Below are 18058 nucleotides of genomic sequence, written 5' to 3'. Positions count from 1 at the left end.
TTGTAAGCTCCACGCTGTAGCAGAAGTGAGATCCTTTTCAAGCTCAAATGCCCCCTCCAAGCAATCAGAGAGTGTTGGCCTCTTGTCATGACAAGAATAAATGGTAGTATCATCAGCGAACAATGTCACCTTAGATGTGAGAATATCTGGATGATTGTTAATGTAAATTAAAAAAAGTATAGGGCCAAGGATTGAACCTTGAGGAACCCCTGAAGTTACAGGATATGAAGAAGAGTGATGTCCATTGTAGACAACTTTTATACTACGATTGGAAAGAAAAGATTCAATAATCTTAATGATGTTACCAGATACACCGTAAGAAGAAAACTTATGGAGAAGACCAGCATGCCAAACTTTATCAAAAGCTTTGAAAATGCCAAGAGTGACAGCCTTAACCTCTCCACCTTTATGATAGCATGATAAATGCACGATAGATCTATCGGTTATTACTGTTAGTAGCTGTAGTAATCAGCTGTAGAACAAGAAGATCAAAATCCATATTGATGATCAGAAAGTAAGTTATTAGGTTCAAGATGAGAGATTAATTTCTTGTTAATTAAAGATTCAAAAACCTTGCTTGTGATAGGAAGAAGACTAATGGGACGGTAGTTAAACGACTCAGTCTAACTACCGTCCTTTGGCGTTAGACAAAACCTTTTTACAATGGTTTCTAGCAGTAATAAGCAGACGTCTGTTTTCTGGAGAATTGGAAAAAAAACCACCACCACGATTGTGCCTTTCCACTTCAAAACTCGCGTCGTCGGCCATGTTTATATTTAAACTTAAAAAACTTTTTAATCGGTTACTTACTAAACCTTTTTTTTTTTTTGTTAGATACTTGTTTTTAAGAAACGAGTAAAACCAAAATCTTAAGAAACTTTTAGTGTTATGTTATTTTTTAATAAGAATTTTATTTTATCAGGAGTTCGAAGAATAATTATTAGTTTTTCACCTATATATCGCTTCGACTTAACACCAAGCTTTGACCTAATGCTAATTATAACGTTATCTCTAACTGTGAACTACAGTCTAAATGAGTTTTTAATTGGTGCGAAACCTTTAGAACGAGATTGGAAAAATAGGAAAAAATAAAATTATAAATTTTTAAATTATAAAATTTTATAGTTTTAGCTCATTTACTTAGTTTTTTTAATTAAAAAAAACGTGCTGCTATATTATTGTTTTATACTTATCAATGGATTCCTTAAAAAAATAACAATAATAAAACACCCAATCAAAAATCGTTGCTTGAACAAACAAATGAATGTAAAACCATTAAAACTATAATAACTTGTATCCGTATTGAAAAAGGGGGAATTACTTCTTATCTAGAGCTCCCAGGACAGTTACTTATTCTCTAGAGCATTAAAGTTGTGAACAAATTTTAAAATATTGTATCGACATGTTTATCAAGCTTTTGAATTAACCATATATTTTTGCGTAGCGTTACGTGAGTTCTTAACGTTATTCGAAATTTATTTTCCAAGAAATATATTTATAATATAGGCTTAAATAAATCTGCAAAAACTAAGTAAAAGCATTATTAAATTTTATTTTAAAATGTTATTAGATTTTATATAAAATTGTGGTAACATTTTACTAATGTAAAAAGTTAATCATATATTAACTTTCATTTAAAAAAAAAATTAAAGAACAGTAGAAACAATGATAGTAATACTTGTAATGGTTGGTGCTTTTGTTGCTGGTATTGACACAATTTTGAGTAAGTTTTCTTGTTAAGTTTTTTTTGGTCAACGTTGGGTGAAAATGTTTTTAAATATGTTATATATTTTATGCGGTACCATTTTGAAAAATTAAACTTTTATATTCATTAATTTTTATTTATCAAAAAGTAGTAAAAAGTTTCTTTTTTTTTTCTTTTTAATATAAAAAAAATATTTAAGATAGAAGTTAGAAAAATTAAAAAAACAAAAAATGTTTCATGGTACAATGCTGACCTCGACTCCTAAATGCGATAAGAATATTTGAAGTTTTAGTTTATGTTAATATTGTTTTAAAATAAAACTTTTAATATACAAAATTCATAACATAACATTAATTTTTTTATTTGTTTCTTTGATTGAATAAAAAATGAAAACTTTTTTTTTTTTTTTTTTTTAAAGCAAAAAATTAACTTCGTATTATAAATCTTTAAATTGTATTAAGCTTCTAGGCAATAAAAATTAATTTCTACACTAGATCAAATTCAAATTTAATATTCCAACAACTTCTAAACATTCAAATAATTTCAATAAAATCTACAAAAAAAAAATCGTCAAAATGTTTTTAACAAATTTCATCATAAAAGTTATAATTTTGCCTGTTAAATTTATTTTCATTTATTTGTTTTTTTCTTATGTTTTTCTGTAGATCCTTGCGAGAGTGAAGATTGGAAATATTATAAGAGTTATTGCTATTGGAGCTCATCATACCATCCAAATCCTTTACTGCGAAAAACCAATTGGTTTAACGCTGCGCGCGAATGTCGTAAAAAAAATGCTGACTTAGTTTCAATTCATAACCGTGATGAAAATGATATTGTTTATAAAATGAACATGTGCGCAGATTCGTGGATTGGTTTAATAATGATTGATTATAACTTAAAAACAATAAAAACAGGTATTTAAGTTGTTTTTTTTGATTTATGAAAAAACTATAACAACAGTATTTTAGATTTAGATTTTTAAATTTTTTTACGTTTAGGATGGGAATGGTTAGACTCAACAGAACAAAAATATCTGAATTGGAATTCGGGGTATCCTCGTAGAGAATATTACGAATGTAACTTTATGTCTATGAGTAATAACGACGGTGAATGGGTAAACAATCTCCATTGTGGAAATGTTCGCAACTTTTATGTATGCAAAACAAAGGCAAAATTTAATTTGAATGTAACAATCATAAAACCAAACCTTTGTGACCGTGGGTGGATTGCTGTTGGTAGTAAATGCTACATGATAAACATGACTAAAGTAGACTATTTTGAATCTAGGATTCAGTGCCAATTACAAAAGGGGAAACTTGTAACTTTACATAATAGTAAAGAAGAGTCAGATCTGACAAAAGCCTTTGATGGATGCGACACACCATGGATTGGACTTGAAAATGTTGACCCAAGTAAAGTTGGAGAAAATATTGGGTGGAAATGGAGCGATGGCAGTCTTGTTGATTATCAGAATTGGAAAGATAATGGAATAACAAGAGATCAAACCAAGCAATGCGGAATCCTTCAAAGAGGTAAAAAATGGGATAATGTGCCGTGTTGGGAGCTTCATCCTTTTGTTTGCGAAAGAGTAAAAGACAATCCTAGCCTTCCTAATAAAATACATTAAAATTTTTTTTCATTGTGTGGTTCAGTTTAAAAATTATATAATATTTAACTAAAAATTAAAAAATTACTTTTATTTTATTGTATTTATTATATTTTATTCATTAGTACCTTAAATAAATAATTTATTAAAATAATAATCTGTCATTATTTAATAAATTTAATACTCCATTGGCTATTTATAATTCTTTATTTACAGCTTAGTATTTATTTTTTGTATATAAAAAGACAAGTGTAAAAAATGTAAGAATTATAAAATTAATTTTAAAAGATAAACAAAGTTGTTATTTATTTGATTTGTACTTTTCAGGCCCGTAGGTACAAAAATTATATTGGGGGGCAGCGCTGGATTTGGTGCCCTGAAATAGTCTTGAAAACTTTTTTTTTTTTAGTCAATTTTTTCAAAACTATTTATTCGAAAAATTATTGGGGGAGGGGTCAAGCACCTTTACGGCCCCCTCCCCCCCCCCCCCGGTTGTTAGGGTCTGCTTTTTTACGCTTAATTCTTATTTCAATTTTTCCATTCTTTTAAGTTGGAGCGCAATAATCCACGAAACTGTAACAACAGTTTATAAAACTAAAAACTGTGATCCTCAAATTTCAACAGTATTTGCAATAGTATTGAGATATGGTAATTAGAAGTGGGAGTTAAAAAATAATAGAAAAATTAATTTAACAAAAAAAAAAAAAACCAAAACGGTTAATTGGATGCTTTTAATTTTTCTATTAATATGTAAAATGTTTTGCTTTTAAGGTGTCTTTTTTTGAGGAGTCATAAATAAATGCTATGAAAGACTAATTTTGTGTTTCTACTTCATTTGTGATTATAATTTAAGTAGTTATTTAAAAATTTTAATAACCCAAATTAATAATTGTTTCTGCATTCCTATATCCAATTCCTCAATGCTGCACTAACTGGAGAAGTATATTAAAAATAACATTTTTTTCTAAAAATTGTTTGAGGTGCATCTTTTAGGTCAAGTAGAGTAGCATTACATATTTCAATTTAATTTAAATCAATAAATTTATTTTTGTCAGTAAACAAAACTTTTATAATGTTTTTGTAAAAAAAAAATTCTCTATACATATTATCGTCTTGGTTGTTTGTTTGTGAATTAATTTACTTTATTTTAAGTGCACCTTTTTTAAACGTTTCACACGTTAAAGTTCATTAAAAATATAAGTAAAAATTAGTTATTACGAGAGTTTTACATAAACAAATAAATACGAGTTAAAAATACAAACAAATGTTTGGTCAGATTTTATAAATGTTGTTTTACTGTTCTTTTAAATGATTTAATTGTGATTATATTTTTTGCTATTCAGTATCGAGTTTAATTATTGTCATACTATATTTATCTTATTCAGAATTGAATTCACAGACCTACATAGGGTAGAGTGAAAATATTTTTTTTTTAAATAAAATTATTCTCATGACTTCTACATTAGTTATAGGAAAACAAAAATGAGACAAAGATAAGCTAAATTGGACAAGAACAACCCCCGGCAGCAAATTTGGATTAGTTTTACTTATTGATAGCTCCAACATATTTTTTTGTAAAATATTCTTTAAGCTTAAAAGTGATAACATATTATGTATGTTTGTATTATCCATTAATATTACGACACAGTGACTTACATAAGGTTACTTCGAGTTATTTACAATTGTTAGGTTTATATTGTTTGAATTTAACCTATAATACAACATTTTCTGAAAAAAAAAACTAATTTTAATGTTATAAGTGTAAAATCTAATTTACTATATTTCTTTCTATTTAATAAAATAGTAAAAGTTATGTTTCTATGTACAGCTTAATAGATAATACAATGCTAATACTTTACTTATACTTTGTTTTTTTTATTTCAGTAAATAGAATGTTTAGATCAACACCAGGTCATCTTTGGGTATTCAAACTTACTCTTTGAGGTGCAGATTACTAAATTTAGAGTATTAGATTTTATGCAGCATATAATGTATTTGCTTGAAAATGTAGGATCTCTAATCAAGATTTCCTATAATCCCCTTTATAATAAACAATAAACAGCTTACTCTACTGAATTCGTAATTCTTTATCTTATTCATGTTATTTTTTCAAGGTTTTGATGAAAACAAGAATACCTTATGTGTTTTTATAGATCTTAGTAATGCATTTGACACAGTTGATCATATTATTTTATTGACAAACTGAATATGTTTACCAAACTAGCATTTATCAACTTACAATTTTTATGTACAAAATTAATAAAAAAATATTACTAAAAATTTTAAAATGATTCAACAAAACTATATATGGTTCAACAAAATTATATATATGATTCAACAAAACTATACACATGATTCAACAAAACTATATATATGATTCAACAAAACTATATTTGATTCAACAAAACTATATAAATGATTCAACAAAACTATATTTGATTCAACAAAACTATATACATGATTCAGCAAAACTATATACATGATTCAACTAAAATATATATATGATTCAACAAAACTATATATATGATTCAACAAAACTATATATATGATTCAACAAAACTATATGTGATTCAACAAAACTCTCAATAACGATTAAAGGAATCTATGGAATAAGATGATCAGTAATAACATTTTAAAAAAGTACAACTCTTAATCAGTTTAAATAAAAACTAATGCTATTACTTTTAAATAATCATAAAATTGCGAATTATTCATAAATTGTAAAAAAAGTGAACAAAATTGTTAATGATGTGGAAAAACATATATTTTAAAAATAGGCTCACCCTAAGCAGCTCATCTCTGCCAATTGGATTCTTGGATTATATATTTTCACTCGCAATTACTCATCAAATATGGTAACTATAGCAATATTCATTATACATTTTTATGTCCCTATGTGGTTCATCATCAAGAATCTGTCTTTAATCATTCATGGCAGAAGAAATTTGTGCAGCACAATAGTCAAACCACGGTATCTGCCAACTGCATTACGTTGTAGAAAAGTTATTCAAATAAACAGATTTTTTTCCATTTAGAAAATATCAAGAAATAAGAAAGTATACGCATGCATGAAAATTAATCAAGTAAGTTAAGAAAATTAATCAAGTAAGCGGCAGTTCAAAGTTTATACTCTCACTTTTTCGGCAAAGAATAGGGGAAAACGGGGTGTTATGGGACACGGGGTGAGATGGTATACAAATATATCTCAGCAGAAAATCTAATAACGGAAAGTTTTTTTTATATCTGTGATAAGTTTAAAATAACTACTTCATATTATTGTGTTTTTTGAATTTCAGAATTTTTTTATTTTTATTATTTTTAAATATGTAAAAATCTAACTATTTCTTAGATTTTGAAGACATAATAAATATTAAATATTTATGCGTTGTTTGCATATATTTTTATATTTATAGTTTATAATTACTGAAGAAACATGATTAGCATAATTATTAAATATATTATCCAATGAGAGAATAAACTCTTTTAGTTTATTTTTCAAAATGGGTAATGATATTGACAAATCAAAATTAGGCAAAGCAATTTTATTCCAAAGATAAGGTGCTCGGTGATTAATACAAAACTGACTAAATTTTGTTCGAAAAAAGGGTTTTAAAGAATTTAAAGAATTATTATTCAGAAGAGTATACCTATTTTTTGTTTTTGATGTAAAAAATTCGTTGAAAATGAGAAATTCTGAGTTCTTCTGAGTTTGAAACATAAAGCATAAAAATTTATAGATGTTTAATTTGTATAGATTAAAAATTTTCATGTCTTTAAATAACAATTTAGAATGCGTAAAACGGTTTTGAAAAAAATATATGTATATATATACATTTATAATTTTATTTAGGTGGGCCAAGAAGTCCTTACGGTCTTACCACAGAGCACCGCAGATGAGCATTTAATCGAAAGTTTACGCCTCCTTCCTTACCGATGTCGCAAAACTTGCCCAGAGGTGGGGTTTGAACCACGAATCCTTTGTTTCTGAGACAAGTGCGCAACCGCTGCAACACGGCTGCTCTATTAAGCAAATTACGTGATTCTGGCGACATTAAAGATGTCGCAGCTTACTTTTGCTTGTACTCCCCAAGCAGTAATTTCATAGTTAATATAACTATGTATATGTAGGGTTGCCAGAAGCCCGGCTTTTACGAAGGAGAACACAGTAAAAAATTTTATTTTTACAGGTTTGGCGCTGTATTCACCTCCGTAAAAGCCGGACGCCTGTCAACCCTATGTATAAGCGAGTAGTACATTTGCATTAGATTGTCTTTGCTTAAATAATTTCTAGTTTTATATATGATTCCAATACTTTTGGCAATTTTAGAGCTAATATAATCAATATGTGGTTTCCATGGTAACATTTTCATTTAGATAAATTCCTATTTAGATAAATATCTAGATATCTTTATATCTAGCTAAATTCCTAGAAACTTTGTGGACGATTCATTTTTTATTTCAACCTTTTCTATAAACAGTTTAGGTAAGTTTTTTAGCAATAAAAACCTTTTTGATAAAGAGTGAAAAAGAATATACTTTGTTTTTTCAGTGTTGATGGTAAGTTTGTTACATTTAAAAACTGTTACATAAAAACATTAAAAAACAACTAAAATAAGATATTTAAATTCAGTGTTAAAAATAAGTAAATTTTATATATAAAACAATTACCAGAGACCAACAAAAAATGAAAATTTTCTTTATTAAATAACTATTGATTAAACCATATTGATACCAGAGACCAACAAAAAATGAAAAATTTTCTTTATTAAATAACTATTGATTATAACAGCAGTTTTTTTAAGTCAATAGGCCGGGTTTATAAAATATAGGAATTGCTTTTACTCAGCATTTTTGAAGTAATTGCTCAGCTTTACGTAAAACTTGCGCAATTTTGTTCAATTTTTTATTCTCGAAAAGCTGAGTAATTATACAGAGTAATTATCCAGAGTAATTATACAGAGTAATTATCCAGAGTAATTATACAGAGTAATTATACAGAGTAATTATCCAGAGTAATTATACAGAGTAATTATACAGAGTAATTATACAGAGTAATTACACAGAGTAAATTGCTTAAGTTTAAGTGAATTAAAATTTACACGATTTTTCTCAAATTTTTATTCACGTAAGCTGGAGTAAAGTTGAGCAAATAGGGTAGAGCGGGGCATATAGGGACACTTAAGAAACAAATGCTCGTTGGGGGATAAACTAATCATAGTCAATACTGTTTTTTATAAATTTCTTAAAATTCATTGATATAAGGAAATAAAATAACAAAAAAACAAAAATTCTAAAAATAAGCAACAACAACCAAAGTAACGAAACTCTTGATTAGTAAAGTTTTTACATTTTTCTAGTGGGTGGGGTAAAACGGGACAGTTAAAAAGCAGCAGTTATTCGGTAATTGTAAAGCTTTAAAAATGACAAAAAAATGAAACCATTTTATCATTTAAACATGTTCAGACATTAAACTTTTAAAAAAGTTATATACTCATACAATAGTCAATTATATAAATAACTTGTTGTCCCGATATGCCCCGCAAAAGCCATTTTACTGAAATTAATACTATTCAAAAATTTCAGTTCCAGATATTTTTTTTTTAAATCAGATTCTAAAAGGGGATAAAAAATACTATATGGAAAATATAAACTTTTTATAAATAAAGCAAAATAGTTCAAGATCTTTTGTCGTTGTATCGGTAGTAGTACAGTAATTAAAATTTAAAAAACCATTTTTTCGAAAATTCGTTTTTATATCTATAAAATCATAGTAGATTCCTTATATTTTCTTGGATTGTAATACAACTTTGGTATCTACATCTAATCTTTGTTTCAGCAAATGACTCAGTATCAATTTTTATCCATAGCATCGCCTTGATTTTTCCGTTGCTATGTATTTTTGCAAAGAAATTATACCACAAAATGCAATAAAAACACCCTTATACTGACTGTATAAAACAAAGTACTGTAATTTACCTATTGCTTCTTGTTTATTGGCTTGATTTATGCGCGTTCATTGCGCACAAGACAGCTATTTGTACTACTGTCAAGGTTATTTGTGACTTTATATCTTAGTTTTTTTTAATATCTTGTTTAAATAAAGTGAATGGGTGGATCAAAAAGGAAAATATCTTTAAAAAAGCTTTACCAAATGTAAAATCAAAGTTTCATGATAAACAGTGATAAAAGGGTTTAAATTTTTAAAGAAACAACGCTATACTTTCAGACTGAAGTTCAGTTTAAAATATTCCAGGCTCATCCTCCTTCAATAAGTTGTCGAACAGAGAAGTTGTACAGAATGTTTTAAATATAAATGAAGATTTTGACCTTATTATAAGATTAATTTTACCTTAAAACATAGTTATGCTTCTTAAATGTCTAGTATGTGAAAATTTTGTAAATTTACAATTTGATTCTTCTAAAAAAGTAAGCCTAGGTATTGGACTATAAACTTGTTTCAATGGTTTTTAATTAGAAACTGTTTATTTATTTATCTACTACTATTACTAAAAAGAACTCTAATGCAAAACAAAATGGTCTAGTTAAACGTGTGTTTGACCACTTGACATAAACCCAAATGTTGTAGCATTTTGTGAATTGAGTTAAAGATTGCAATCAGTTTTGTATGTTCATTAAAAGGTTCATGTTATAATCCCCAATCTAAAAAATTAGCTGCAAAAATGACATATTTAATATAGTACACAACAGCTAGAATAAAAAAATCAAGTATATGATTTATTAGATTTTTTTTATTCAGCTGTTGTGTACACTATCAAACCAATGCTTATAGTCATTTCTTCTGATAACTTTCCTGAAAAATGTTTACATGGAAAAAAAATCAAACTATACGAGATGTCTTACATGGTGAAAAAACTGCTCTAAGTATTACAGTAGGATCAGCTGTTTTGAATTTTATGATGGACAAGAACTTTTAAATAATTTTTTAAATGAGTTTTGAATGACCTTTAGTAATAATGGGCAAAATTGTAGTATAAGTAAGGACACCAAACAAGTCTCGGAAGCAGAAAAGCAATGTAAAAATAAAATAAAATTGAGAAAAAAAATGTTATTTGAAATACAAAATAGCTTTTGTGATCAAAATAAAGCATTAGTTGGTGTAATGTAAAAAAGTGAACATTTTTGAACTTAGTTTGTTTCCTTTTTTTTTACTTCAAGATTTTAGATATTTTCAAAACTACTTATAAAATTAATTTGAAATTTGGCCCACTTATTTATCGTATTATTATTTACAACATGCACACGAATAAAGTTTACTGCTTCTCTCGTTTAGTATTTTTTAAAGATTTTGTGCTCTTAAATTACTCCATTTTTGCCCAAATTTACAAATATGCTAATATCTTATCAAGTTTTGGACCTAACTTAAATCTTTTAATCCACGACACAATGACACATATAATATATCAATAGCCAAAATTTCAATCATAAATTATGAACAGTTGCTAAAAAATCTTCGTCGCCCTTTACCCCATTTTTTGACCTTTCATAATAAATAAATAATAACTAAAAAAAAATTATCAAATTTTTTTAACTTTTTTTAGCTTTAAATAGTATATTATACCATTTGAGAAAAAAAAAACATTTGTAAAAGTTGAATATAAATTTTTTTTCTAATTACTGTACTACCATCGTAATACGCGAAATACGCAGATTTTGTTTTTTGCTAACTTACTGATACATTTTGGTAATTTTAATGCATTTAGGTATTTCTAAAATTATCTTTTTTTACAATAATGAGGTACAGTAGTTTAAAATATTTTATCAAAAAATTTACACTAAAAAAGGCTTGAGGAATAACTGTCCCGTTGTGCCCCACTGTCCCGATATGCCCTACTCCAAAAATACTGAGTAAAAGCAATTGCTTTTTTTATTCACTTGGCCTAATAACTCGTTGGCTTTAGTTTTTTACTTTTTTTTTTTTGTATTTATTTTGCTGTTCATACAAAATATAAAAAAAACTATTCCATAAAAAAAAGAAAAAATACATATGTATTTATATAAACAGACAGAGGCTCAAAGAAGATATGGATGACCAGAGTCACCACAATCTTTTCATAGACCCCCTATATTAGCTTTTACAAGTGCAAAGAAAATAAAAATAAAAAAATATACTCCGTTAAAATGTCTGCGCAAGAATTACAAAATGACATCGACGCTCTTGTTACATGGTCTCAAAAATGGGGAATGAAATTTAACATTGATAAATGTTCTGTAATGCACTTAGGAAACAACAACAAATCCCATACTTATAATATGCATGATCCAAAAAAAAAATATAAGAGTAAACATTAAAACCACAAATTGCGAACCAGATTTAGGTGTTCACATAGATTCGAACTTATTATTTTCCAAACACACAACTATTCAAGTCAACAAAGCCACACAAATAATAGGAATAATAAAAAGAACATTTACATCATATCCAGACTTATTATCCTTCAAAAAACTATTTTCAGCACTAGTCCGCCCTCACCTAGAATACTGTGGATCAATCTGTAACCCTGGACTTCTCAAAGACAAACGGCAACTAGAAAATGTGTTAAGAAGAGCTTCGAAACGAATCAATGGATTACAGGATCTACCGTATGAACAATGATTGTTGGCATTAAATATGACAACTGTAAAATACAGGCTACTTCGTGCAGACCTAATCAACGTCTACAAATGGTGCAAAAACAACAATAGTGACAGAAGTCTTTTTGAAATAGATAGTAAATTTATTACTCGTGGTCATATAAATAAACTAAAAAAACAATCTTCGCGATTAAATTTACGCATGAATTTTTTTTCTCTAAGAATAATAAATAAATGGAACTCTCTTCCTAATCACATTGAATCAGCGTTATCTATAAAAATGTTTAAACTGCTTCTAGATAATCATCTAAAAAATGAATGGCTTCTCTACGACTAATCCACATTTTATTTTCTATTAGTTATACAAACTCTGTAATTGTCAAGTATTATATTATTAGGTTGACAGGCAGTTTATGCCAACACAATTTATTGTAAAACCTTAATTAAAAAAAAAAAAATAAAAAAAAAAATCTTTAAAAGAATAATAAAACTCCGTAAAAAAAAAAATAAAGAAAAAAAGACGAGGAATAAATTCCTTTGAATATATCAAAAAATTAGGTTAAAAAACAATGGTATATTTTAAAAAAACGACAGTGTATATATTAAGTTTCAAAGCTGTCATTTGATTTCAAAATTACTTTTTTTATATAAAAACTTAAATAAATTTACTGTTTTCACCAGATTGATGTGGTTATTTTTAAAACTGTTCCAAATCTTAGGCCCTCGATATGTTATACTATATTCTTTGTATCTAGTTAGTTTACGAGGTAGTGTGTATGTGAGCCTCTCGTTTGATCTCAGAGAATAGTTATTGTTTTGATTAATCTTAAATTTTGTTTCAAAGGTTTTGGTGTCAGATTTTTTAAATGATAACACATAAAGATCATGTGTTGAAATGTATTTATCTCGTATATATTCATCATCTTTATTTCCGATATTGCATGCTCAAATTTTTTCCATATATAATTCTGCAAGCATGTTTTTATACACTAAATATCTTTTTAAGTTTAGAGGGTTGTGTGCTTGCCCACGCAATGTTACCATAATAAATATAGCAATGAATTAGGCTGAAGTATATTAATTTAAGACTTCGAGTATTAATTAAAGGACTAACTCTAAACATTATACCAATAGTTTTTTTAATTTTTGATTCAATGTATTTTATGTGGGAAAGCAAAGATAAGTTTTTATCTACATAGACTCCTAGGTACTTTAAACATTCTTGTTTTTTAATTTGTTTACTATTTATAGAAAGAAATGGTAATTTCTATAAGTGACAGGTTGTGGCAGGTTTTCTTCCTACGTTTTTTTATAAAATAATGTATATGAGTTTTGTCTACGTTTATTGAGAGTTTATTAGCTCTGAACCATTTATTTACTTTTAGCAGCTCAATATTCTTTTAGCTTTTAGCTCAATATATTTTTAGCTTTTAGCTCAATATTCATTTCACCATATAGCTGATTAATATCACTATTGGATATAAAAAAGTTAGTGTCATCAGCATGCATAATTGAATTTAAATTTGCAGATACATTACAGAAGTCGCTTATATGTATTAAAAAAAGGAGAGGGCTGAGAATTGAACCTTGTGGTACTCCACACAGAATATTTTACATAAATGGTACAATTCTGCGTACTAACAATATAAAGCTAGGTTTCCGAAAGAAGATCATAAGGATCTTATCATCGGAACCTTAAAAAGTAAAAATATTTATTTATAACATATATATATATATATATATAGAAGTTATAACACATTTACATTACGCAAAAATACTACACATTTTAATATATTATAAGCTGAAGATTTAACCAATACATCGCACATACATTTTAGTAGAATTTTAGAATGTTGTCCATAGAATAAATTTTTTTAACTTAATTTTAAAAACAGGAAGAGTAATAGAAGGATCAAAATTTTGTAATACTATTTTATTCCAAAGGGGTGCACGATATGAAATACAAAATTGATTGAACTTTGTTCTACAAAAAGGTCCATTTAAAAAACTATTATTTCTTAATGTATATTTATTTATTGGTTTTAAAGAAAAAAGGTCGTTAAAAACAAATGAAGATAAATTGTTTTTCCATATAAAAGTAAAACATAAGACATTAAATATGTTCAGTTTATTAACATCTAAAACCTTCATATTATCAAAAAAATATTTTGAATTTGAAAAGCAATTTGTATAAAATGCCAATATTTTTGAAAATTTTTGTGCTAACATGATCAATATGTTTTCTCCAAGTAATATTCTCATCAAGATAAACACCTAAGAATTTTATAATAGTATCTCTTTTCATTATCGTTTCATCAATACAAATTTGAGGTATATTACTTGGTAAAAAACGTTTTTTGCGCAAGGGTGAAAGATAATCCATTTTATTTTGGTAATATTTAAAGTTAATTTATTAGCTTTGAACCAATTAAAAATGTGATTGAGTTCTTTGTTTGTAGTTGAAAAGAGTTCATAAATATCAGTATGGGATAAGAAAAGATTAGTATTATCAGCGAACATTATACTTTTCAATTTGGAAGCTTTGTTTAAGTCGTTTACATAGATTAAAGTTGTGGTCCGAGAATAGAACCTTGTGGAACCCCACAGGTTTTGCTCAGGGGTTCACTTTGCTGACCATCATTACTGTGCAAAAGTTGTTTCCGATTTGTTAAATAGCTTTCAAACTATTTCAAGGCTCTTTTGTTTAAACCATAATGTCTAATTTTTTGGATTAAAATGTGACGATCGACCGTATCAAAAGCTTTTGATACATCAATAAAAATATTTAATGTACCAGAATCCGGTTTTATCACATATTATTTATGGTCAATAAGGTAGCTTTTTATCCAAGAAAATGTTTTGTTTGTTACACCATGATAATTTATTTTTTCTAAGAGTATAGAGTGGTCTACTATGTCAAATGGTTTTAACAGATCTATAAAAATTCCTTGTGTAAACTTATTTTTTTCAAAACCGTTAGTTATTTGGTCAACTAATTCAATAATGGCATGCTTCGTTGAAATATTTTTTTGAAACTCAAACTGTTTAGAGTAAAAGAGAAATGGACATAAATTCTGTTATACATAACATGTTCGAATATTTTGGAAAAAACAGATAATACGGATATAGGTCTATAATTTGAGATATCAGAACTATCAATGTCTTAATAGAATGGGTACACTTTAGCTACTTTTAATGTATCAGGAAATACACCTTCATTTATTGAAATTTTCATAATATGAAACAGAGGTTTGATGATATGTTTTTTATTTAAAATTACTATATTTCTGGATATTTCATCAAAATCCGGCGATTTGTTTATTTTTAAAGATGAGAAAGCCTCCTCAATTTTTTTTAACATAAATTTACTGTCATATAATAAATTATTTTTGGAAGAATTTAAAAGGTTTTCAATGAATCAATGGGAGGTGCAATTTTGTTAACTAAATTTAGACCAACTTTAAAAAAGTAATTTTACACTTTTTTGAAGACTTCTTAAAGTTAGCTTAAGTTGTATTGCTTTCAAAACAGTAGAGGTTTTCAGACATGGTTTTTTAGACTAATTTAATTAAGTTCAATTGTATTATCAGTAAGCAAAACCAGATGTTCTTACTTAAAAATTATAACATTCTAATATAAGTCTAAATTACGCAGAGAGTTGGTGCTCAAAAGTAGATAATTTGTGTTCTTCAACGCCCCCAAGAGTTGTTTTTGGTAACGGAATAAAGGTTGTTGCAAGTATTTTAAAAGCTCAACTTTTTTCCTTAATTTATAAAAGTTGATACTACATTCATTCATTAAAACCAATCACTTCCTCTCATTTTAAACAACTTTATTGACTGCATGAAACTGCTATATCCAAACACGGAAGTCAAAGATTTGTGAAACTTCAAACACATAACTTTGAACCGCTTATGAAATGGTTTAAAGATATCCCTGAAATTTTCAAACAAATCCAATACCTAAACTATTTCAATTTGCTGATTTTGCCTCATTCTTTTAAAAAACAACTCCTATTGTTTATAATATTCTTTGTTTTATGTTTTTATGTAAACTCGATACTTCCCCGATTACTTTTCATAATTTGTGTTTATCAAAAGATAAAAGTGAATACAAATCTTCGCAATCATAATTTTATTAAGCAGCCATATTTTCAATTAAATTATAGTAAATTTTGCATTGCTTTTCGCGGAAAAGCAATGCAAAATTTTTTTTATGTAGCAAAATAGTTTTAAAAAGTTTTTCTTAATTTTTTATTCAACAATGTAACTACAAACTAAAGTTTAAAGAAATAATTTTAACAATTGATGGTTTGTTGATATACGTTTAACAATTTTTTTTACAAATCCCCTTTTTGGTACTGACATAAAACGTCCGACAGACTTACTTACAGTCCTTACTGACGTCTGGACGTTCATAAAACGTCCGGCAATCATCCCCTGGACGACGCGTACTGAGATATAATAAAAGTTAAAAGCAAATTATTTGGACATATTGTATATATAACAGATCTATATATTTACAACGGACTCTTCTGTAAAAATTAAAATGGAAAAAATTTGAAAACATCTTCTTTATCATATACCACTATTTACCACGAAAAACATGTTTATGTTTGTAATTTTATTATTATTATTTGCTTTTAAAGTTTTATCTTGTAAACTTTACATTTTATAACGAAATGTTTAAAATATAATAAAGGAATAAAGAGCGAAATAAAATAAAAGCAAAAATGAAATTATTTAAAGTTTAAGTATCCTTGTATAATAAAAAATAAAACGCCGTGTACTAGAGTTGTTAACAGGAAGATTTCGTACAATTCCAGAAAAATAAAATTCTTTGGATATTGAGAATCAGGTATATTTTTTTTCGTGCTGAATTTTACGAAACAAAAAAAACCGTTGATGTTCATTTCGCAAATGGTACTTACGAAATGTAGCCTTTCGCAAGTTGAATTACGAAATAAAACTATTTTGCTACATACGAAAGTAGCGCTTACGGAAGTCGCACTTGCAAAACGAGCTCTTTCGCTAAACGCCGTTTTGAAGACTATAAAAAAATTTTGTTGTTCAAACGTATATAGTTGTAAAAAATAAAGTTTTTATATACCAAAATGTTTATAATAAAATTATATTTTCGCTATTTGCAACATATGAACATTTTATACTTTTATTTTTTAAAATAATGATTAAAAATAAAATTTTATTCGAAACGAAACTCTTTCGCACCGCAACTTGCAAAACGGTTCTTATCGGAAAAAAACTTACGAAACGTGGCATTCTAAATATATTTAATTACGTTTTATGAATCAAATACGAATAATTAACTAAGTAATTAAAATACTAATTTTTTATATGATTATTGATAAGTTTCAATTTTTATAAAAAAATCAAGACTTTCATAAAATATACTTTTTAGAATGTCGTTTAATGAATAAGAATTAAGTAATGAAGATAACTTGATCAACGTTAACATACAAATGCAATTGCGAAATTGGGAAACAATTCCTTTGTTGAAATTAAAAAAAGACCTAATTTAAGTGATGAATGATAAAACTTAACTATATAACAAAATGCCTAAAAATAGCTCTTACTTGTTTTCAAATAGAATGATTTTATGTTTAGTCAGTTTCAGTTTTTTTATTTTTGAGGTGCTCTATTATATGCGCTTTAGCTTTTATTACCTCAATAACAACAAGTAAATTTAAAAAAAATTTTAAAGACATCCTTTTTAATGTTTTTTCAAATAGAATAATTTTATGTTTAGTCAGTTTCAGTTTTTTTATTTTTGAGGTGCTCTATTATATGCGCTTTAGCTTTTATTACCTCAATAACAACAAGTAAATTTAAAAAAAATTTTAAAGACATCCTTTTTAATGTTTTTTTCTAAAGTGTTTTCCTTAATAAATAAAATGAAAAAAAGTCAGGGTGGGAAGGTGGGAAGGGCATTTTTTCGCCCCTTGTCCCGTTGGCCCCGGAAAATGCTTTGATTTTCAACACCCCAACGTTATTGGGACTATATAACTGCTGAAAGTTTTAAATCTCTAGCTGTTTTGGAGAGCAGTAAAAAATTAGCTGCAAGATTTTGTAGCAAAAAAAAGAGCACGTACAATACGACCCTTTCTCGGGTCTTCGCCCCTGGAAAAATTTTTTACA

General features: G+C 27.0%; 1 protein-coding gene across 1 annotated transcript; it reads left to right on the top strand.

The window, feature by feature from the left end:
- Positions 1-1379: 1379 nt before the first annotated feature.
- LOC100201142 (macrophage mannose receptor 1) lies at positions 1380-3468 on the top strand. Its single transcript, XM_065795431.1, has 3 exons — positions 1380-1723; positions 2371-2619; positions 2704-3468. Exons 1-3 carry the CDS (start codon positions 1666-1668, stop codon positions 3330-3332), a joined length of 936 nt encoding a protein of 311 aa, XP_065651503.1. The 5' UTR covers positions 1380-1665; the 3' UTR covers positions 3333-3468.
- Positions 3469-18058: the final 14590 nt, after the last annotated feature.

Source organism: Hydra vulgaris, chromosome 04 (assembly GCF_038396675.1).
Source record: "Hydra vulgaris chromosome 04, alternate assembly HydraT2T_AEP".
Taxonomy (NCBI): Eukaryota; Metazoa; Cnidaria; class Hydrozoa; order Anthoathecata; family Hydridae; genus Hydra; species Hydra vulgaris.
The sequence above is the reverse complement of the archived record's forward strand: the minus strand, read 5'-3'. Positions and strand labels throughout refer to the sequence as shown.